This window comes from Lissotriton vulgaris, unplaced genomic scaffold, assembly GCF_964263255.1.
Source record: "Lissotriton vulgaris unplaced genomic scaffold, aLisVul1.2 SCAFFOLD_1540, whole genome shotgun sequence".
In the NCBI taxonomy this organism is placed as follows: Eukaryota; Metazoa; Chordata; class Amphibia; order Caudata; family Salamandridae; genus Lissotriton; species Lissotriton vulgaris.
The window spans coordinates 254,396-278,349 of NW_028243300.1; the positions used below are offsets into that span (position 1 = coordinate 254,396).

Genomic DNA, 23,954 nt, shown 5'->3' on the forward strand with positions numbered 1-23,954 from the left:
ATGTTACCTACCTGGGTGTTTCACTTGATTCTAAAATGTTGTGAAAAACACAAATTGAAAAGAGCAAGTTATTATTAACCTAAAATACATTTTAAAAAGACATGGAAACAGCCTTAATAAAGCGGTGTTTCCAGTACTTGAGGTATTCAGGTTTAAAGCACAATCAGCAGCTCTATGCGGTGCTGAATTGTGGGGCTCCTAATGCAAAAGGTGTTTGCGGTAAATGAGAACAAATTTTTTTAGAGCGTTGCTAAAGTTACCAGTACGCACTCCACTAATACTGTTGATGTTAGATCTCAACATGAAGCGTACTGATCACCATGTAATTATTAGACCTCTGATGTTTTGGGTCAGGATCTGGACGACACCTGAGCTGCTAGACTATAGGGCGGCTCTAATTGAGATAAAGGATCTAGATGTTAATAATTGTATTGCATGGTTTAAACACGTTAAGGTATGGTTAAAGAAGATTGGTTTAGCACACTTTTGGAAAAACCCACTTGCATTGACCTAAAAACTCAAGGAAGATCCTAAAAGTATCCTTTTGGGCCTTTATGGACCACAACAGGTTAAATGACAGATACAAGCAAAAGAACAAAGGGCATATGCCGTCTGAGGACAGTACAGACTGGACTAAATATTAATGATGAGATGCATTATTTCCTGTGATGAACTTTGTCCATGTAGTCAGTCGTATTTTTCCAGTCTACTATATAGATCCCTTTGATTCAATCTGTAAATACATGCCTGGTAGATATGTTTGTGCATGACAGACTATACATATCTTCTGTCATGTCTGTACACTGTGACATATTTTTTAGAATCAAGATAAAGGTGTCCTGACCATATATAGATACACAGTTGCATTATGACAGACATGACTGTTTTAATTAGGTTGTGCTGAATGCACTCACCATTGTCTAAATGGAGTGGATCATGTTTGGTTATTTGGTTCTATTTTTGGTTATATTTGTATATATATTTTCGTTGACATGGCGGTTGCCATGCTATGGAGCCTAAATGTTTTGACACGCACCTTGAGCGATGCCTATTGCATCATGGCTGCTATATGGCCCGTATTTTGACAATATCGACAATAACACTCGTGTCTCTTTTCTGAAGGTTTATTACACAAAATTTAATTTGTAAATCTATACTGTCATTATTATGTATTAAGATATGCCCAAATGTAGGTAAAGTATCAATATCAATATCATATATCCCTCATAGCGTTTCATGATCTGCCCTACATAAGGCTCCACTGCAATACGGCCGCTTTTGTGATTAAAAAATGGCCGACATAACTCTGGAATCGGGAACAACCGTTTTGTTTACAAATCTGGTAATAATAAGAAATATTAACATTCCAGCACCCTATACCTAATAAGTGTGTCCATTTTTAGGTCTTTATATGGGGATCCCTCATAGTTTTTCCATGATCTGCCCTACATAAGGCTCCACTATAATATGGGCGCCTTTGTGATTAAAAGATGGCCGACGCAACTCTGGAATCGGGAACGACCGTTTCATTGACAATTCGGTAACATTAAGAAATATTAACATTCTAGCATCCAATACCTAATAAGTGTGACCATTTTTAGGTCTTTATATGGGTTTTTGTTCTTGATCGCTGTTTCACGGTCAGCGGCTTTTTCGTGAGCTCATGGTATGACACTTCAATTGAAGTATTTGTATTATCTGGTGTAAGTAGAGATGATCCCCTTTGTATGAAGCGCTGCAGATGACTTAACCGTCATAGGTTTCCATGTTCTGCTTTATAAAGGTCTCCACTATTATATGGCCGCCACTGTGATCAAAAATAGGCGGACGAAAATTAGGAACCGGGAATACTCAAGATTTTCTAAAACAACATCACTAATTTACGAAACATTATATTAATAACGTTCGGAGGTTTTAGCATCTCTAAACAGTGAATTAAATTGAAATAATGCACCTTCTTTTTCTCTTTTATAATTAGAGAGAAACTTAGTCATGTGACTCTCTGTGTACTTCCGGGTCGGGCTATTTAAAAATGCCGGCTCAGTGTGGGTTTGCTAGACGCAACCCTCGAATGCATGGGAGATCGTGTAGTTACTATGGCACTTTTTGAGATAAGTCGGGACTTTGATTCGACACGGGGCTACTGGGTTACTTGCATTTTGATACAATGGGGTTCTTCTTTTCTTTAAAGAGGTTAGCGCTTGTCTGTGGAGTTGTTAACTCCTTGTCTGTGGAGTTGTTAACTCCTTGATTTACAACGTCTTATACAGCCTTCAGACACAATGGGGTACTTCTTTTCTTTAAAGAGGTTAGCGCTTGTCTGTGGAGTTGTTAACTCCTTGATGTACAATGTCTTAAATCGCTAGCTCCGTTGTTATATTTCCTTTTGAATAGCATTCTTTTTTAATGTGATGTTGTTTAGCTAAACCTTTTTTTCTTTACACTTAAATGTTCATGCCACATTGAGTTAATAACTGGCAAATTGATAACATTTTGATGATTTTAATATGAATCTGCTCATTGGGGGAATAGGACAATAATCTTATGGATGCCATTTTTCTTGAACTGAGGAAGTTACATTGTCTTATTTCTCCTGTGTTTCCCTCGTTGCTTTTAAAGAAATATGCTAAAACGGGTGGATCAGAAGTAAGCATGGGCGAATTTTGCGAATCTCGCGTTCGCGAATTTTGCGGATTTGCGAACTCGCAATCCGCAAAATCCGCGAATTCTCGCGAATTTGCGGATTTTTTTTGTGTGTTCGCGCGGGTTTCTGCCAGTTCGCGAGGGTTTTTGTACAATTTCGCAAATGCGAACTTACCTGTCGGGTCGCAAGTTTTGCGAACTTGTTGTTTCTACGTGTCCAGCCTGTTTGGGACACTCTTCTTCATCACTGCCACCCTCTGTCACCACTGCCACTCTCTGGTTCACTCATGCCACCCTCTGGCTCACCCATGCCAACCTCTGTTTCATCACAGCACCCTCTGGTTGTCCAGTGTACATTATTGTGGCAAAGCAAAGCACACCTTCCCTGCCTCAAGTGACCTGAATTCATTTGGGGCTGATTAATGTGTCACAGAATATTTTTTAAGCTGGCACCTACTTCCTTAGTGCTTCCTGATTATCTTTTGCACTTGCTAAGTGCTTTCATTGTTGCAAAATTAGTTACAACACCTGCCCTGCCCCAACTGACAATAATGAATTAGGGGCTGATTAATGTGTCACTGGATTTGAACTTCCAGCCTGGCTCCTGCTTGTCTCCCTTAGCTGTAATTCAGGACCTTTGTGGCATATGTGTAACTATTCTGAGGGTCAGAGCAGGGTCACATAATAGTTGCAAGTAGGCAACTGAACTCTGGAGGGGCCCCTCAGGAAGCACTACAGGAAATGGCTACTAATGATGAGCTTGAACTTTTGAACCTGGTAAGTAGTTTCAGTTTTGCTAAGATCGTATTTCTGCAATTTAGCGCTTATTCGCGGGGCGCGAAGTTGAACTGGGAAGCCGCGAACTCACGCGAACAGTGCGAGCAAGCCATAAAATCCGCTGCTCGCGGATTTGCGGATTTTGCGGGAAATTCGCGAATCTCGCGGATTGCGAATTTACCGAAAATCCGCAAAATCCGCGAGCGGAACGGATTTTCCCCCCATACTTAATCAGAAGTATCTTGATCGTAGCAATGCAATAACAAAGTTGCTCTAGTAGTTTGGGCACCATGAATTTATGAGGTCATAGGGTGTCATTCTTTCGTCTGAGCAACTGAGGTTTCTCAATACAATTTCGGTCATTTTTTCTTTTTTGAGGATCTGGCCATGGTAAAATGGGAAACATCTGTTTTTTTGTGGTCGTGAAGTAAAAATGTAGTATTTTCGTTTATGTATTCTTTCTTTTAATTGAGTGCAATATCAGACTAGGTTACTTAATACACCCTCATGGTTTTTTAATTCTGCTTTTTACCTGGAGGATGTGTATTGACCTATACAAATCACTCTGTCATGCAACTTTACAAATCTACACAGGACACTATGCTACATATCTTGTTCAGAACTCCATTGTTGTTGAGTATAGCAGTATGAATTTTGCTTACAAATGTTGAAAAAATTGTTATGTTCCTTTCACTGTTACAGATGATAAGAATATATGACATGAACGTTTCAGTGGAACTACCATTGAGAATACCTTTCAATTGCGTGACTTGAGGATTACATACATTATTGATTTGAAGGTATCCTCGCCAATGAAATCACAATTTTTTCTTCTCCACTAAAGGTGTTTTTTTAGAAATATGTGCACTTTTTGAAAGCTTTTGGCCTTGGTGATTGGGGAAAGTATCTTTGATCCCAATTAGTTTTGAGATTTAAATTGTTTATAATAGTCAGAGCACTTGGCATCATGAACTATATTTCTAAAATTATATATTTTATGTTTCTAATCTGAATAAAGATTTGTCATGAAATTGAAATGTTTTTATGTCTAAATATGGATGAACTTTGTATCAAATACTGTATATTTTTAATAGAAATGTGTAAATATGTGTTCTCCTTTCCATAAAGTAAGCTGTAATTTATAGGGTAGTCTCTTTTCAAGCTAAATGTATGTTTATATGTTTTTTCTATATAGCCCTGAAGAAGTCTCCTAGTGAGACGAAACGCGTTGGCTTTGTCTTTGATGATTTTAATTCTGGAAGAAGTTTCTGTCTTATGAACAATAAAGAGAATAAAATCTTGAAACAAGAAACACATCGGCTCATTTTGGATTTCTTCCTTCCTTAAGTGCCTATTGTCAACAGATAAAAAATGTAATATTGAATGTGATATTTGAAAGATATTCTTTACTGTTCTTAGAGTGCTGAAACCACTGTTTGAGGTTAAATGACAGAGCTAATGGATCGTTGACCAGTGAATTCCTCTTGTTTAAAGAAAGTGCTTGTTTTGAATCCTTTTTAAATGAGGTAAATCCACCATTCCCAAAAACACTATACTTGAAGTACAGATATGGAGTACTAATGATAGTATCAAGTGTAGCAAGGTGGACTGATGATAGCAATGAATCATGTATACTGTGTTCAGGGAAAGTTAGGGAAGACATTGCACATGTTCTCTTTTTTTGCCCAGCCTATACGATTCCAAGAAAAAGATGGGTAAAACCACTGTGTTCAAATATAGGTGTGAGATCGTATAGAGAGGCAGAAAGGATTTTAAAAACAGATACTTGCCAGGTTATTGTCTTTTGTATCAGTAGGTTTCTGCTGGCAGTTAATTTTCTTAGGCTAAAAGTCGGTGAGAAATTTTAGGATCTACTAGAGAACTTATACTTACACACATGAACTATTTAGGAAATATAGCTAAATGCTAACATTCAATAAGTGTGATGGAGTAGTTTTGTGGAATAATGATTGCAGATTAAAATGATTTTATCTTGGACATGTGCCCTTTTAAGCTATTTATGGTTTTACGTGAATGATTGACCCCTCCCTTTCTTCTATCAAATAGTTATTTTTGGAATTGTATCTATCCATTGTATAATTGTATCACTGTGATAATTTGTCTATGAACTGCACTTTTTATGTACCTTTTATGATACAGTCGTATCACAATAAAGATGAAATGAAATGAAAGTATATTATATTGTCTGCACTTCTAATAGTACATAACATGTTTCACCACATTTCAAGGAGATTGCGGAAGTTGATTTCCACTCCATTAGGACAATGGGGAAGTATTTTCCGAGATCCCCAAGGCAATTATCAAGATGTGGATCTTAAACATGTTTTTTAAAGATAGAGTGAATCAGAGACTGCATTTCCCCCCAAAGAGGTTGGGTCCTTTTACAGATAAAGAACATGTGTTCCAAAGAGCCTACTTCCTCCCCGCAGTTGCAACAAATGTCCGTCTTGGATAAACCAAATTTGCAAACACCTGGCAGGTGTCAATAGATTTGATGGGTAGACCAAAATCTGGTTTGAGCTAAAGCTGGGGTGATGTGTGTTGATATCTCACTGTCAGGTAACTACATATAAAATATTGCACACCTTAACTGAAAAAGAAGTAAATGTTCAGCCAATCAGTGGGAAATGCACTATTGTATGTTATGAAACCTTTACTGGTTAGTGTGATCACTTCAGATGTATATGTGTGCACCCAGAGGCCACAGAAATTAATCTTGTTTGGTACAGCAGGAAAAAGTGACGTGCATTGTTAGTGCTAGGAGATCACTGAAAGCACTATGAATGTTTAAGTAATTATTTTACACGTGTGTTATACACAGTATAATATAGGCTGCCACTAAGTGCACATATTAATTTAGGTTAAAGATAAAAAAGTGTTTTTAAAATATAGATTTAAGTAATATGCAGATTATACCTAGTGCAAACATTTTGTATAACTGTCCATTAGAAGCACGTATTTCACAGCTCATCTCGGAACACCCTTGCAGTACCCTCTCAAAAAGAAAATATCTTGTCATCAGGAAACTTCAGGTGACTCCATCAATTAACACCTCCCGAGCAGCCTTTACATTTGCTGATTAACCAATTGCACACATTTGCATTTCTTTGGGGAAGCAGCCACCCTGACAAGATGGCTTATTTCTTTTTAGCTGTCTGCCCCTCCCTCCAGAATGAAGCACAGGATACTCGCTTCCTTCCACTTCAGCTCGGGAATCTCAATTGTGGGAATTAACATTTGTCTTTTAGCTGAGAGGCTAAAGTTATGGACAAATGTCATCCGTTAAGACATCAATCATGGACAATGGACGTTAGGGCTAATTTACGGACAGTCCATGAAAATTACAGACTGGTGGTCCCCCCAGTCACTCGCAAAAATGGGAGCCAGTGGTTGAAAGGGTGCTGACATATTGCCCCATGCTGTAGGCTGCGGAAGGAATAAACAAAATGTGAATGGCATCTTAACTGACCAATGGATAAAGGCAGCTGATATCAAGCTCTCTTTGTGTGTATATTATATACACATTTTGTTTAAAGCAATATTCCTGCAAGACAGCTAAAGCTGTCTCCAATGCCAGACCTACTGAACTGCTTGTATTTTACGCATTGCAGCTGTTTTGTTTCTACTGTGGTCACTGTTTTACATCTTCTTAATTTCCGATGTATTAGAATTTGAGCTCATGCTAACGTGAACCGAAATTGTGTTTTCATCCATTTTTGAAATTATGAAATCCATGGTAATTCACCACTCGGTGGTTGCTGTTGTTGGTTCCTGCTTCAACAAATAATTGTGAGCTTTACATGGAAAGACAGGACTTTCCTAGTCTTCTGATCTGTAGCGGATATGCATCCTGATTCATCAAGCTGAATTGCGCTCGCAAAGGGCCAGATTCTCAGAATCTGGCCCTTTGCGAGTGCTATTTTTGCAGTTGGGATTCATCATCCCAAATGCAAAAATCGGTCATAGCGATTTCGCTATTTTGCGAGGAATTACATTTAAGGAATCTCTATTTGAGATTCCTTAAATGTAATTCATCATCCATTTTTAAATTGCGAATTCGCAATTTCGGCCCGCTATTTACTGCGAGGTCAAACCTCGTGGTAAATGCGAAAACTTAGAAAAATGCTTTTAAAAGCATTTTTCTAAGTTGCATGTTGCACACACACATGTCCATTAGACATGTGTGTGCGCAACACCTGTTTAACTTTGCTTTTAAGGGGTGCTACAGGGTGTCCTTTGGACACCCCTGGCACCCTTTAAATCGCTATCTTATTTGCCTTTTGGCCCATAGGAATGAATGGGGAGTTATTCCTTATTTGCGATTAGCAATTTGCTAATCGCAAATAAGGAATATGTAGGAATCGCATTTTATTTTGCGATTCCTACATGAATCCCGTTTTGCGAGTCTGTAATAGCGATTCCTTATGAATCGCTATTAAAGACTCGCAAAACGGGTCTTTGATGAATCAGGCTGATAGTGTTTCAAACCAGAACACCTGAATAGACTCTGAGAACTTCGCAATCCAATGTAATAGTATTATGGGAGAATCTTCAAATGAATTCTGTAGTAAAATGATTCTTCTTGACTGTTTCTCATTGGTGCCTACCGTGAGAGCCATGTACTTGTGAAGTAATGATTCTCATATAAACCTTTGAAAACTTTGTACCGTATCTGTTATTCTTTTTGAGAATGTCACAGCCTTATTTCTATCTGTGGGCTTGATAGTACTACTATAGACAGGTCCAAATGGGGAGCACCAACGCCCTTTAGGACTGCACCCCTTACAGCCCCCCCCCTTTTCCCGCTCTAGGTAAGGTAAAGAAAGAAGGATTTGTGCGCTGACATTACATTCATACCCTCATCCGGGGGCGCCTTGAACCCCTGCTTTTTCAGTTTAAGCTGGGGTGGAGTTCTTGATGGGCCTCTTCTGTCTGCATCTCAACAGACAAAGGCTCTTAAATAACTTCAAAGGAGGCTGGTTGGTTGGTTGAGTGAGTGAAAGGACTGATGTATAGCTGTGTAAGTGAAAGGGTGGGTGGGTGGCTGAATGAGTGAAGAGATGGATGTAAGAGTGGATGTGTGAAAGAATAAATGCATACGAGAAAGTGAGGGTGGATGAATGGATACACATAGTAACAGATGGATAAGTGAAAGAAGGGATGGGTGAACAAAAAAGGGTGGGTGGATCGATGAAAGGATCAATGGATGAAAGAGTGAAATGGTGGTTGGATGATTAGAAAGGATGGATGGATTAGTGACGGGGTGGGTGGATGAGTGGAGTGAAAGGGTGGATTGATGACAGAATCAAAGGGTGGATAGATGGAAGAACTAAATGGTAGATGGATGGATTGATGGATGGATACTGGGGCGCCCTGATCCCCCCAACTTTAGAAGCTACAGCTGGGTGGAGTTCTTCGTGGGCCTTTCCACCTGCAACGTGGCAGACAAGGGGAAGCTAGTGAGTGAAAGGATAGATGGATGGATGGAAGTGTAATTGAAAGGATAGATGGATGGGTGAGTGAAAGGATTGGTGGGTAGGTGGATGAATGACTTAAAGGATGGATGAGTGAAAGGATGGATGGATAAGTGAAAGAATGAATGGATGAATGAAAGGATGGATGAGTGAAAGAATGTATGTATGAGTGAGTTAGTCAAAGGGAGGGTGGGGGATCGATGGGTAAGATGAGTGAAAGGGAGGATGCACAGATGAATGGAGTGAGAGTGTGGCTGCATGAGCGAAAGGATGGATGGACAGATCAGTGGCGTAAAAGGGTAGATGGATGGATGGAGTGAAAGGGTGGATGAATGAGCGAAAGGATGGATGGATACATGACTGAAAGGATGGTTAAGAGAAAGAATGGAGTAGATAGGTGGGCGGATGACAGGATGGATGGGTGGATGAGTGAAAGAATGGATGAGTGAAAGAGGGAGGGTGGGTGAACGAAAGGGTAGATGGGGGATGATTGAAAGAATGGATGGATGAGTGAAAGGCAGGGGTGGTGGATGGAAGAATGAGTGAAAGCATGGATGGCTGAGTGAGTGGGTGGATGTGTGACTGAAAGGGTAAATGGATGGATAAGTTGTTAGGTGGAAAGATGGGTGAACGAATGGATGATTGGTTGGCTGAGTGAAAAGATGTATGGATAAATGAGTGAAAGGATGGATGGATGAATGAAGTGCAAGGATTGATAGATTGAGTGAAAGGGTGGATGGATGGATGGATGGATGGATGGATGGATGGATGGATGGATGGATGGATGGATGGATGGATGGGTTTGGAGATGCATGCACGGGCTTTGAATATGGCGGGGCGGACAGACGGAATAGTGACAGACTGAATGATAGATTAAATAATTAATAGATGACAGAACATAAAGGTGAAATTGTGGATATCAGCAGGTGGATGAAAGGATGAATGGATAGATACTTGGATGCAAGAGACAGGAGAGCTCGTCTGGGGAGGGTTGTGGTGGCTTGCTTCATTTGCTTGGTGCCATAAAAGCTTTGGTTTGAAGTCGGGGGTATTTTAATTTTCCTGCTAGTTCCTTGTCTACGTCATCTAGCAAACCAAACAAAACTCTGCTTCTGTCCCACGAACTACTTAGTTGCAGATGCGCGCTGAAGCTTTTTTATGGAAGACATGCATCTATAATGTGCAATAAACCACGAATGAGGAAGTACAAAACACAGTCATACTTTGTTCCGCTGACGTTCGGAACAGGCGGGTGATTGTTCATCTCTGACATGAATCACGTGGTAACACCCGCCTGATGACAGTTGCTCTGAGTGAGCTGGGGGGGTTTCCAGGTGTCCGCCACAGGATGCTGGCCAGCGGAGTATCTATCACTAGGGCGCCAAGATCAGTGGCAGCGTGCCACAGGACCAGGGGGGTGAGGGGTGTCTTTTACCACTCAGAAGTAGGAGGGGGGCATTTTCTGTGATTGCATTAGGGTGCGTGGCACCTTCGTTGAGTCACTGATGTTGTGACAAAATAGATCGGCATGGTGTGTGTTTTTGGTTAGTCTGCAGGGTTCAGTGTTTGCGTCGGTCAAATCTGTTGTGTGTAGTTTGTGTTCTCCCACTGGAACAGGGCAGCTTGATTTACGACGATTGTTTGCATAATAAGCAAAGAGGAACAGACCGAAGATTGAAGGGAAGAAACAGGAAGAAACCAGCCAGCAAGCCTCGCAGAGTCAGCTGATGGGAAATCACAACCACTTGTTCCTTGCCATCTCGAGGGAAGCACACGCTTCACCTTGCGTCCAGGTGGAGAGGCAGACCCGTCTTTCATCATGTACAGCGGCTCGGAATTCTACTTTAACGTGGACCATGGCTACCTCGAAGGGCTGGTCCGAGGGTTCAAGGCCGGCATCCTGACAAGCACCGACTACGTTAACCTAGCGCAGTGTGAAACACTGGAAGGTGAGGGTCACGGATGTGTCTTTTCCCACAAAGCTCTGGGCGCGGCTCAGTGCCGAGGCTGAAGGCACGAGGAGTGTGAGCAAAGCAAATCTTAAACAAATGATTGAGGAAACTATATAGAGCAGCTTAAGAGGGCCACTGGCCTCTAGGCACTAGGTGGGATAATTTAGCCGCAGCCAGTGTTGCTACTTTTATTCCTTGATCCCCTTTTCCACTCTAACCCATTATTTTCAGAAACCAAGGGCTGATAAACTTTAAAGAAAATCCTTTTGATGGAATAGTTAATTGCTAATTCTTTTATAATTATTATATAATTGCTTGAATGCATAGTTAATTGATGGAGAAAATGAAATCCAACTTTTGCTAGGGATGTTGATGTTAAGGGTGCTCTGGAGAACAGAGCATAGGCTGCTCTGAAGGTGATCTTGTCTCTCATAGGCTCCTCTGAAGGTGACCTTGTCTCTCATAGGCTGCTCTGAAGGTGACCTTGTCTCTCATAGGCTGCTCTGAAGGTGATCTTGTCTATCATAGGCTCCTCTGAAGGTGACCTTGTCTCTCATAGGCTGCTCTGAAGGTGACCTTGTCTCTCATAGGCTGCTCTGATGGTGACATTGTCTCTTGTAAAATCAAACTGAGTGTATCCCGGAGCTGCCAGGCTCTGAGTTACACTGGCCCACATGCACATTCTAGCACTAAACACACTGAACTTTGGCAGAAACGAGGGCATCCCTGCCTATATAACCTAGAATAATGTGTTCGTCTGTGTGCCCATTAACCAAGATTATGTGAAAAGGGGTGCATGAATTCGGGAATGTTTATAACTTGGAGAATTTAAAATAACCATTTTTGTTCAGTATTTAATAAAACAAGTGGATGTTCAAATTTTTAGTGACTCGCAATCAGTGGGAAGCTGGGGTTGATTTCAGTAATAACAGGTGAAGCCCGTACAATTGTGATTTAAACCTCAGAAAGACACAACCTAAGTCACTAGTGTAAAAAATGCCTAAAAAAGTACCTCGATCCGAAGATTTTTCTGCATTTTTGTGAAACATTTTACATGGTGGAAATTTCTAAATGGCTTTTCCAAAGTCAAAGGCAGAAAGACAAAGAAAGAGGGAGGCAGGAGGGTGTATTCCCCGCTATTTTGATGTGCCATTTAGGAGATATCTGTTGCTCGCACAGTAAAGGTTGTTCCCTTTTTTGTCCACTCTGGGCCTGTGACTTGGAGCTTGCTACAGGTAATCAGAACCCCCAAACACCTCTGTTTCTGTGAGATGCATGAGATTCCACGCCTTCGTCTTGCATGGGCCTGCTTAGTGCCCTTTTCAGCCACTTCTATTTCCAACCTTTCTTATATTTCACTTCAGTCAATGATGCAAGTAACATCTGATCCCCTCACTTCCATGGCATTTTGTACACAAGGATGCCAGAATAATGTTCCTGCATCAGTAGTGAAATTGGCCTAGAGCAGGAGTTTCCTTTATGCCCTCTAGGCTACCACACTAGATGGCAAAATGACCACCATGTAAACTGCAAATTGCAGTAGTCACCGAGCCTCTCGTGAAAGAGAGAATGCTCCTCTTATTGCAGTGGCGGTGACATTACAAGATAAGAGGAAAGCCTTTTGTGCACGAGGAATGACCCTCTGCAAGTGAAGGAACGACCCGGGGGATCGGGCATTAGGTTTGGGGCTTGATTTATTTTCATATCGAATATTGATCCTCGCTTGTCGGCTCGTCATTTATTGGCCATAAATGTGCTACATGTGGTGAGAAATTTCCCAGCTTTGGTAGAGCACCTTAACCCCCCTCCTTCAGAGAATGCTTGAAGGGGGAACGTGTTCCTCTTCTGTAGCAGAGACGAGTCTAGAAGGGGGCAGTGTCATAAGAGGTGATATGGGTACACAGTTTACTGCTCTAGCTTGCATTCTAAATCAATCGATCCTTCCTAATGTGCCTCGGGTAAGAATGCGCTTTCTTGTCCAGGTTTCTCTGTTGGTATAATTGCTGCTCTTACATTCCTTGCGGCCCTTCTTTTAAGCTATCTGCTCCGTGGTAAAGCAGGCGCGCCAGTATTCAGGTCTCCGCACGTGACCTCTGTGACCTTGAATGCCCGCAAGCGGCAGGTGTTGTGTAAGCAGACAGCGCTTGTCCTACGGTTTGTTTGGGGCAAACACCGCTCCCCGGCGTCGGTTCGCACTGGCGAGGCTCGGCCTAGTTCAGTGGGATCCCAGCAGTGCAGGTTCACACCTGTGTGTCTCTGACAGCAGAAACACTCCGTGTCTGTACCGCGCAAAATGGTCCAAGTTCTCACTGGGTGACTAAGAACAGTCATGACTACAGTGCCCAGAGTGCAATGTGAGAGCAGATGAGAAGGAGGGCTTCTAAAGACCAGGTCTGCTGGAGATAGGATAGTGTGAATGAGGAGGGAACGAGAGAAACATTCATGGACTTCACTGGGTGACATGAAGTAGTCAATAGGACTGCCCTTTGGATAGTGCCTGCTGACACATCCACACACATTGGTGTAGATCACATCTACATGAAACTATGTACACAGAACAACACATATACATCCATGTACATAAAGAAGCACCCCTAATCCGCGCACCTGCACAAATGCACCCACTCGCAAACAGCCGGTCATAGAGCAACCCATGCCACATATGAAAGTCACCTAGGCACACAGAGCATCAGGCCTACAGCGTGGCATACACAGAGCACCCCTCTCGCCCTTTTACAGTAGTTGGCAGGTGAGATTCTCAATTAATCTTCCTTTTATTTTTATTTGTTGACATATATGGCATTATTGTACCTTTCAGCAGTATATTTGAATCTATATACACATTTGTTCAAGTGCATATCATTTATAACAAAGAAGTGTTGTTTAAATACATAGGCCCCGTTGTGATTCTCTGTTCTCCCAGCTGCAAGACCATGCCCAGCATGCTGGAGAAGTAGCTCAGTGAGTGGAACATTTGTACCCTGAGTGGAGTATTAAGCATCAGGTCTCGAGCTGGGATACTCCTGTCCTCCTAAAATATTTACCATGAACAGAGAAATAGGACCATCTGCTATTTTCTGTATTAAAGACCAGTCTTTGCAGACAGTTGCATCCAACAGTAGGGCGCAGGAAAAATGGGGGGGAGACCGGCGGGTGAGTGAGCGCACAATCACCCAGAATAAGTGTCACCCGCCAGAGATGTGGTATAGTCACACCAGGACACAGACATACTGGCACTCTTACACAACAACAAACACAGAGGAACCAGCACACAAGAGATCACACATGCAATAAGGCAGCATGTACATAGGAATACATAGATGACAGCTATATATATAGATCACTGAAAAAAACAAAGGTTAAAATAACATTAGAGTTAGTGAGAATTTCAGTGACAACGTAAGGTTTTAATCGCACAAAACCTCTGAAATTTGCTTGTTATAGTTATCTCTGGTAACTATAGCTCGTTCCCTAAAGTAACTATGAATATACACAGTTTTTTGTCAATAATTTAATTGCAAATGTTGCAGTGACATTATTAATGATGCTATAGAAGATGCCATGGGTGATGTAATATTGTGGGTAATTAGCAGAGCATGGCTAGTGCGCGATTTAAAGTTACCTTAGGGCACGAGTCATAGTTACCAGAGATATCTATAACTGGTGATTTTCAGGGGTTTTGAACATTTAAAACGTTACGTTGTCACTGAAATTCTCACCTAACTCTAACGTCACTTTAACCTTAATACATTTCAGTGAATTTCTAGGTTGTTTTTTCAAAGTAAAGTAAAATCTATGCCAGTCAGTCTGGCGGATTACTGCAGGGGCTGTGTCCAACGCCCCACAGGCAGCCAAACCCACTCAGTGCACGGCCACGCCCTGAAACCAGGCCAAGCATCCAACCCCTCACACAACCACAGGAAGCAAACCGACCCCCGCAGAGCACAGGGTTGGCTGCAGTGGTACACGCAATTCCATGTTTATTAACATTGATTACTTACTAAATATTTAACAAAATCTTATTAAAATAATTGTATGTGACTCTTTATTTTTGCAGAATTTCGTTATTGCATTTTTGGGGAGAAAATGCTAAAATAAATAGTTAAATACATATTGCCTTTTTAAGATAAAAATGCAATCATAAAAAGAACAATAATAAGGCCACATAGTTTTTGGTACATCTTCAGGCCACATATAACAGCAACCATAGTGTCAGTCCTTAGGGGGTGCAGCACTTCAGAGTGTAGAGCAAAAGCTCCAACCTGGTAAGTGCTTTAAAGAAAATATTGTAAGTTCCACTGGGATCATGGTTTCAATGGCTCCGAGGAGCAGAACTGTCTACTGCCCCACGCAGCATATGAACAAACTTTGGTGGTGCCTCTGCGCCTCCTAGGGACTTCACCAAAAACAGAAATAGTGTAAATAGCCCTTGCAGTGCATTATGGAGCTCTCCTTGAAGGAGCAGTAAACATTAAATGAGCAGTGGTGGCCGCTCATTTATTGTTCTCTTCTTACTTGTTTTGGGGGATTTTTCTGGGTGTCCTTGTCCCCCCCCAAAACACCCACTTCTTTTTGTTGGAGAGGCAGAGGGGGTTCCACAGGGTCCTGTGGCCCGACGACTCCCTCCAAGCGTCCCCATGAAATGGGGCCATGCAGGAGCAAGCATTTTTCTCTCAAATTAAGGGCCACCCAACTGGTGCACCCCACACATTCATTTTACTGTGGGGATGCTGGGGAGTCCCAGGGCACCTGTGGCCCCACCGGTTCCCTGCTCCTGCAGGAGTCAGCACTTAGGGGCAGATTTATGTTAACTGGCGCATCCTGAGGGATGCGCCAGTTAACATGCGCCACAGTGCGCCACAGCTATGCCACCCATGGTGCGCCGCATTTATGATGCAGTGCACCATGGGGCAAAAACGGCACAGATGCGTCACGCATCTGTGCCGTAAAAGTGACGCATTGCTGGAGTTGCGTCGCAAGCGCGACGCAGCTCCAGCAATGCTCTAGGGGGGCCTATTCTTTCAATGCTGCCTCAAGCCTTACGCCTGCTTCAAGCAGGCGCAGGGTTTTGACGCAGTATTGCCCTGAAAGTGACTGAGTGAAATCTCATAGATTTCACTCAGCCACTTTCAGGAGGCGTTCCTGCGCAGGAACGCCCCCTCCTGCGCAGGAACGCCTCCTCATGGCGCAGTGCTGTACAATGTGACGCATCTCCTAGATGCGTCACGTTGTAAATAGGGCGCAGGGATGCGCCACGTTTCCGCGCCGTTGCGTCACGCAATGGCGGCGTAAACGTGGCGCAAGCCCTTCATAAATCTGCCCCTTATTATTTATTTTTTGCAGTGGGGTGTCTTGGTGTCCACTCAGGGCACCCCATAGTAGTCCCTCATTGGGAACTGTGGTGGGAGACCAAGTGTCCTCGCAGCCTCACCGGTTCCCCTGCTTGCACCCATTGTGGCTGCAGCAGGAGCCGGCATTGCTCCCAGCCTACAGGAGCAGTTTTTACTTTGCTCTCTAGGGCCAGTTGCAATTGAAAGTATTTTTCCTGACAGACAGTACTGACTGGGAAAACTTTTGTTATCCCACCGGGCTGGAGCAGCTTTGTGCTCCCGACTGTTGGTAGAACGTAACTTTTCCCTGCCCGTACCCGCAGGCAGAGAAACAGATGGTATCCCAGGGGTTGGAGACCCCAGGACATCGAATGTGAGTCAACCCAAGGCGATTTTATGGCTCAAGGAGGGGTGGCCTCCCCAATTAATAGTTTACAATACCGGGGGATGGGGTCCATGGGGCCTCTTCAGGGTCTGGTAGAAGGGCCAGATGACCCCTCCCCTTTATTAAAATGACAGCCCCGGGGATAGGGTCCCTGGGGCATTTTTAGGCTTGGTGAGGAAGACCACTCATCCTGCTACCCTTTAATAACTCATTGGCCCCAGGGGATGGGGGTCCCTGGGGCCTCTTAGAGCTTTATGGAGGGGAGCTACGCAGCCCTCCCTTTAAATAATACATATGCACCTCCCCCTGGGCCCTGGACTATCCCAGGGGTATTTTTGTGAGAGGTTCAGGAACCTGCTCTTTTTTTTATTTTGCCACAGATTAGCAGACGCTCTGTCAATTTGTGGATTTTTAAAAATTAATCGTTTTTGGCCTCAGACATGGTCCTTCTGAGACCCCACCACCAAGCCTAGGGGGTCACTATGCCCCCTTTTTTTCATTGTGAAAGTTTTTGTTAGGACTCAGGACTGAGTCCTGACCCCTAACATGGCTGCTGCCACATCGGTGTTGATGTAGTAACAGCCAATCAGTGGGACCCCGAGAGAGATGGGTATGCCCAGACGTGGGTCCCGTACTCTCTATGCCACTGGAGTCAAGCTAGCCTGGCTGATGAGGTGTGACCTGAGCTGGCAGTTCGGGCTGGATTGTTCCCATGGATAGCAGCGTAAAGACTGATCCCAGATCTCTGTATTGGAGTGTATGTTTGACTTTGTTCAACATTCTGTCCATCAATTGCTCTTTTTGCGTTAGCCAATCAGATCTCAGCATAATTGCTCTAAAACTACTGAACTGATTTACACCAAATCACAAAAAGCATTCTTTCTGAACTAAGATCTAGCTTTCTGCCACATTTGGCGTGAATGCATTAAGCAGTTTGGGCTGTAGCTGTGTCTAAAGTTCCTATTGAAAAATGAATGAGAAAACATGTTTTGGGACCCCCCCCCCCATTTTCTCGATACCCGCTTGAAGGATGACCCTGAAACTTTCCAAATACAAACTAGTCAAAAAGTAGCACATTCTTAGGAAGTTTCGTGGAGATTTGTGAAACGGTGCCAAAGTTATTAGCAACACAAAAAAGGCATTGCTTATGGAAACACGATCATCACTTTACCTACCATGCCACTGGGAAATATAGATAGATAGATAGATAGATAGATAGATAGATAGATAGATAGATAGATAGATAGATAGATAGATAGATAGATAGATAGATAGATAGATAGATATATTCATGAGGCCCCGGGGTCCCATCCCCCAGGGCTGCATTTTGTTTTAAAAGGGGAGGGGACCAACGTGGTCCTCCCCTCCCGGAGCCTCGTGAAAGCCTGGGGACCCCAGCCTCCAGGGCTGTTTTTTTAAAGGGGAGGGTGGTACATTGCACCCTCCCCAAGCTTCATGAGGCCCTGATGACTTCATGAGATCTACATGAGGTCTATATATATATATATATATACAACCAAATACTCCTCCAGTCAAGAAAAGAGATCCGGGCCACTTGGAGATGCAAAGCGTGTTCTATTTTCAATGGCTTTCTCGACGCGTTTCGCAGGTGAAACCTGCTTTTTCACGAGACAGAACCAACCAGGAAGTGCACAATATATACAGTCACATGGTATTTTAGTCATACCAATGGAAAACAGACTAGTTGGTATACCTGCAGGCTGAGTTCGAGTAAATAACATGCTCACCAGGCAACATAATTTGATGGTGCTGTAAATACAACAATTATAATGCAAAACGTTGAATAACACGAAAATTGCAACTATAATTCTATGTCAGGACCGGAGGCTTCAGATTATGCTATATCTTCCTTCGCTTTATTAACATAAAGAAACCACAGCAGCTCAGGAAAAGATATAATAAGAACAAAAAATGCTTTAAACATAAAGCATTGACGTAATGTTCAACAAAAAATCAACAACTCCCAAGAGTCTCTTTGCTTATAATAATAGTCCATAGTCCTTTGTCTCTGTCCATCATCACTATATAACCGGACTTCCCATCATCTTCCTCCTCTTTCTTCGCTGCTCCCGCAGCCAGATAAGTGCTTTTCTATTTCGACTTCTTTTTATTGTGATTGATTGTCTTGTGTGCGGTCTTTGGAGACTCCTTGCATGGTTTATTCCCTTTCAGAGTCCCCGGTCGCGGGAACGTTCTATCGTTCCTACGCGACTTTATTCCCACTTGTGTGCGGTGTGTACATAGACCGCAAGGGGGCGGCCTGTCGTCTCGCCGACCCTCCGGCGCGCCTCCGCAGTGCGAGGAGCCACGCCGTGGGGTCTGCTTGCGCAGGGGCCGACCCTCGCGTACCCCTCTGACACCTGGTGATCCGGGTCTGTACTTTACCAATTTGACGCCCTCTGGGGTCTGTATAGCGGTTCTGACCGCGTGAATCGCCCTCGGGCGAGATCTGTGCACCTCTTTCCCGTGTGTGGCCTAGCGCGCTTGAGGGGTACGTAGACCCAGTCCCGGCGAGGAGGGTCTGCGCGCTTGGGGGTTGGTGCAGCCCACCTGCCACGTCAGCTGGCCCAAAACGTGATCGCAGCCGCTGGGCCTGCCCACATTCGAGAACTTTCTCGGTTGCCGCCCTCTTGGGTGCCCCGCATTTGCCCCTTGGTTCCGAGATGGAAGGGGAGTACGATGAGGAGGCATGCCCCTATCTGCAGGATGATGAGTTTTATCAGGCGGTGGACAACTCCATCTATCGTTGCGTGACGGAGGTGGTAGGGCCCATGGAGGACCGCCTTTCTGCCCGCATCGTGGAGGAGTGTGCGAAGCTGGCAGCGGCACAGGTGCCTCCGTCCCCCGAACTCCCGGGGACGTCCGGCGGGTTGCCACCCGCTCCGAAGAGACCCCGTGGTGAGGGACCTTCATCGGAGGCCCAAGGCGTGGACAAGGGCGCTTTCGAGCGACTTCGCGACGCCTTCCTGGCTAAGGCGACGGCGGTGCCTCCGGCGCCCTTGGTGGACCCTGGCACTTCGGGCGACGTGTCTACTGCGCCCGCCTCCCCGATCTACGACTCTCCAGACACGGATGACGACGGGGAGTTGACCCGTTCTTGGCTTCCGGCACCTTCAGCGAAGGAGATGCCCCGAGACGAGTCGGGCATGCTGGACCCGGACGAGATCGTCCACCCCCGTTCCGCGGCCTGGGCCCCGGGGGAGACGGTGGCGAAGTTTGTCGCGGGCAGACTGCGCAAGCCGCTGGAGAAGGAGGCGAGGGGTTGCTTGCGCGGGGAATGCCCTCGGCCTACACTGGAAGGGAAACTGGCCATGACACCAGAATTGGACCCCAAGATGGCCACCTTCCTGGCGAAATTCATGAAGGACCCCAGGAAGGGGATCGACCGGTCCTTGCGGGCCTGCCAGGACAAGCTGTTGGATGCGGTCGGGCCCGCCACGAAGATCCTCGATATGGCGGAGGAGGCCCGAGCGAATGGCACCGCCATTTCACCGGAGGTGCTCTCCAACTGGGCCCAGAGGGTGATCGTATTTTTGGGCAACGCCAACTGTGCCCTATCCACGGAAAGGCGGCGTTCGCTCCTTATCAAGCTGGATCCGAAGCTGGGGGACCTGGCCTCGTCGGAGGCAGGTGCCGTGGCCCAGGGTGGCCTCTTCGGTGAGCCTTTCATCCGCGAGCTGGGAAAGTTCGTGAATACGTTCACGTCGCTGGACAAGGCCCAGTCCAGCATCAAGAGGGTGTTCCACCAGCGTTTTTCTGGAGGGGCCGGTCGCGGCAGGGGCCGCGCGATCGGCCGTGGTCAGCAGACCAACAACCGTGGACAAGGCTCCGGAAGAGGTCAGTACCAGACCTCGGCCAACTACACCAACTTCTACCCCACCAGGGGACAACGCTATGGTGGCAGAGGGTTCAAGAAGAACTCCGGACAAGGAAATGCCCCCGGTAAGTGTACTTTGCTTAGATCAAGTGCCGATTGGGGGGCGGCTGGCAAGCTTTTACGGGGAGTGGGAATTGCTCACTGCCGATGCTTGGGTTTTGCAAACTGTGAGAGGTTTCCATATAGAGTTTTACGACCAGCCAACTCAGGTGAGGCCCCCGCGCCCTATGGTTTTTGCAGATTCCGACGCGCGCTTGATAGACGAAGAGGTCTCAGACTTGCTGCGCAAGGGAGCCATCCGTCTATCAACGCGCCACCCACGTGGGTTCCTCAGCAACGTCTTCTTGGTAGACAAGACAGATGGGGGCAAGAGGCCTGTGATCAATCTCAAGGAGTTCAATGGGTGGTTGGTCTACCGTCACTTCAAGATGGAGGGGATCCACCTCCTTCGGGACGTGCTCCTCCCTCGGGATTGGATGGTGCAACTGGATCTCAAGGATGCCTACTTGGTCGTTCCCATCCACCCCCCTCATCGTCGTTTCCTACAATTCCTGTGGGACGGCAAGGTGTTCGAATTCACCGCCCTACCGTTCGGTCTCTCGTCGGCCCCGTGGTGCTTCACGAAGGTCCTCCACCCGGTAGTGGAGTTTCTCAGAAGTCAGGGGGTCCGGATGTTAGTATACTTAGACGACATCCTCCTCATGGGACAGTGCCCAGAGGTACTGGCGGGACAGCTGCGTCAAGCTGTCGGCCTGCTTCAGAGACTGGGGTTCGTCATCAACGGCTCCAAGTCGGTTTTGGTTCCCACTCAGCAGATCACCTTTTTGGGTTTCGTGGTGGACTCGGTACAGGCGGTCTTGAGCCTGCCGGGTCGGAAGGTCGCAAAGATACGACACCTGCTCCGGCAGACGATCGCGAAGGATCGTACGTCACTGCGTCATGTCGCCAAGGTGGTGGGTCTTCTGTCGTCCTCCATCCAGGCGATTTTCCCGGGCCCGCTGCACTACAGGGCTCTTCAGCGCCTGAAGGCGCAGCATTTGCGCCGTGGGATGTGTTACGATCAGTGGGTCCCTCTCACGGACGAAGTGAAGGAGGAAATGTCATGGTGGCTGTCTCACATGGAGGCATGGAATGGGCGAGCGATCTTCGGTTCGGCTCCGGACCTGATCATAGAGTCCGACGCCAGCAGGTCGGGCTGGGGCGCCCGGTGCGGGGATTTTTCCACCGGCGGCGCCTGGTCATCAGAAGAACAACAATTGCATATCAATTGTTTGGAGCTTCTTGCGGGCTCCTTCGCAGTTCGCTGTTGGACCAAAGATTCAATCAAGGCTTGTGTCCTGCTACGGATGGACAATATTTCGGCGGTCCGGTATGTGAACCACCTAGGAGGTCCTCGGTCCCGCGCCTTGGCGGACTTAGCGAAGGACTTCTGGGATTATTGCCTGTCTCTTGCTGCACGCCTCAAGTTGCCACCCAACCAATCTCATTAATTTTATTCCCGTGGGAGAATTTCTGAGAGCTAAACGCAATTGCTCCAATGAAATTGATTACAACAAAGAAACAATGTTAATGAGCGAACGCTTTAAAGAACGAGGCTACAGTCGTAAATGCATATCCAATGCCCTTGCCAAGGTTAAAGAAAGAGTAAGATCAAGTTTACTCAAACCCAAAGAGAAGGAACGCCAACCTACACCTGGTACTATCAGTAGATTCATAACTGATTACCATTGTGACTCTAGGGAAGTGAGGAAAGCATTGAACAAATACTGGAATATACTAAAGTTAGACAAAGACTTAGCTCCTGAAATCTCAGAACATCCCCAGCTTACTTTCAGAAGACCTAAATCCCTCAAAGATCTTCTCTGTTCGACTCTTTTAACCAAAACTGTGAAACAGAGAAACCCGGTGCAAGGTTTTTACATTTGTGGCAGGTGTAAAGCCTGTTGCAACAGTAAAAACACAAAAGAAGTCCAACTGTCCAAAGATACCAACAAGTTCAAGATTACCAAGCATGTAACATGTCTGACTGACCATGTTATATATGCGTTGAAATGCCCCTGCCAGCTATACTACATTGGCAGTACCAAACATCCTGCCAAAAAAAGAGTGCTCGAACACATGTGGGCTATAACAAATGGGGACCAGCAATATCCCATTGCAAGGCATTTTGCAGCACACCATAAGGCAAATGCTAATATGCTGTCCTTCTGTGTGCTTGAAACAGTTCCCGTTAGGGAAAGAGGGGGAGATCGCATTAAGGAGATGAGGAGACTTGAATAAAGACTCATCATCAAGTACAGGACAACCCAACCCAATGGCCATAATTTACACGAGGAACTGAATGTGCATTTGGGTTAGTAATCTCGATTGACTGTGTGTACATACCTGCCGTTTTTTAAAGAATACTGTTTTAATCACTGAATTTCATCACATGTATTACAGTCACTGATTGCATATTTTTTATTTTTCTGGCTTTCAGAATTTGTTGGTGACCACATATGGGAATCTGTTCGACTTTTATGAGCACCAGTGTACATAAGAACTGTATGATTGGACTACCCAAATTTTGGGAATCTTTGCTGATTTCATTGATGCCCACTTGGGCTTTACACAAAATTGATTGGTGAAGTTAACCATGAATATGGACACCCTTCAGTATGTCCTGGTACTGTGCAACACTGAATGTTTAAATTTACCTAATATTATTGAAATTCCATTTTTCCGGTTTAACCACTTCCGGTTGAACCCTGGTAGTGAACAAAATTGTGCCCACTTGGGCTTAACAGTTATTTGATTATGTGTTACATATCTACGTCTTTGTATGCCTTCCACATGAGGTATTATGCAATTATTCTGCACACAGTATCCGATGTACCATGCCAGCGTTTTATTAAGTTGGCGAGCTTCCTTTTTTATGTTTGAAAGTTAATTTTATTTTTGGGTGAATTATAGTTGCAATTTTCGTGTTATTCAACGTTTTGCATTATAATTGTTGTATTTACAGCACCATCAAATTATGTTGCCTGGTGAGCATGTTATTTACTCGAACTCAGCCTGCAGGTATACCAACTAGCCTGTTTTCCATTGGTATGACTAGAATACCATGTGACTGTATATATTGTGCACTTCCTGGTTGGTTCTGTCTCGTGAAAAAGCAGGTTTCACCTGTGAAACGCGTCGAGAAAGCCATTGAAAATAAAACACGCTTTGCATCTCCAAGTGGCCCGGATCTCTTTTCTTGACTGGAGGAGTATTTGGTTGTATAGATTGGGATTCGCTATCCCATCCGAGGCCCGCCTTTGAAAGCGGCAGGGATCCACAGCGACTCGTTTGGTTGGATATATATATATATATATAGATGCAATGCTCTCTTTAAAAAAAAATCTTTAGAATTAAATATATATGTGTTTGCTTATAACCCGACCTTTTCCCTGGTCCCTACCCAGTACACCCGCCATACATACATTATGGGCC

At 44.8% G+C, this 23,954-nt stretch overlaps 1 protein-coding gene across 1 annotated transcript in view; it reads left to right on the forward strand.

The window, feature by feature from the left end:
• The first annotated feature begins 10,287 nt into the window (after nt 1-10,287).
• Nucleotides 10,288-23,954, forward strand: part of LOC147668420 (V-type proton ATPase subunit d 2) — a 118,982-nt gene continuing 105,315 nt past the window's right edge. Inside the window, exon 1 of the mRNA XM_086948558.1 lies at nt 10,288-10,864. Within this exon, the coding sequence (XP_086804684.1) occupies nt 10,735-10,864 (130 nt within the window). The 5' untranslated portion in view covers nt 10,288-10,734. The remainder of the gene's footprint in view (nt 10,865-23,954) is intronic.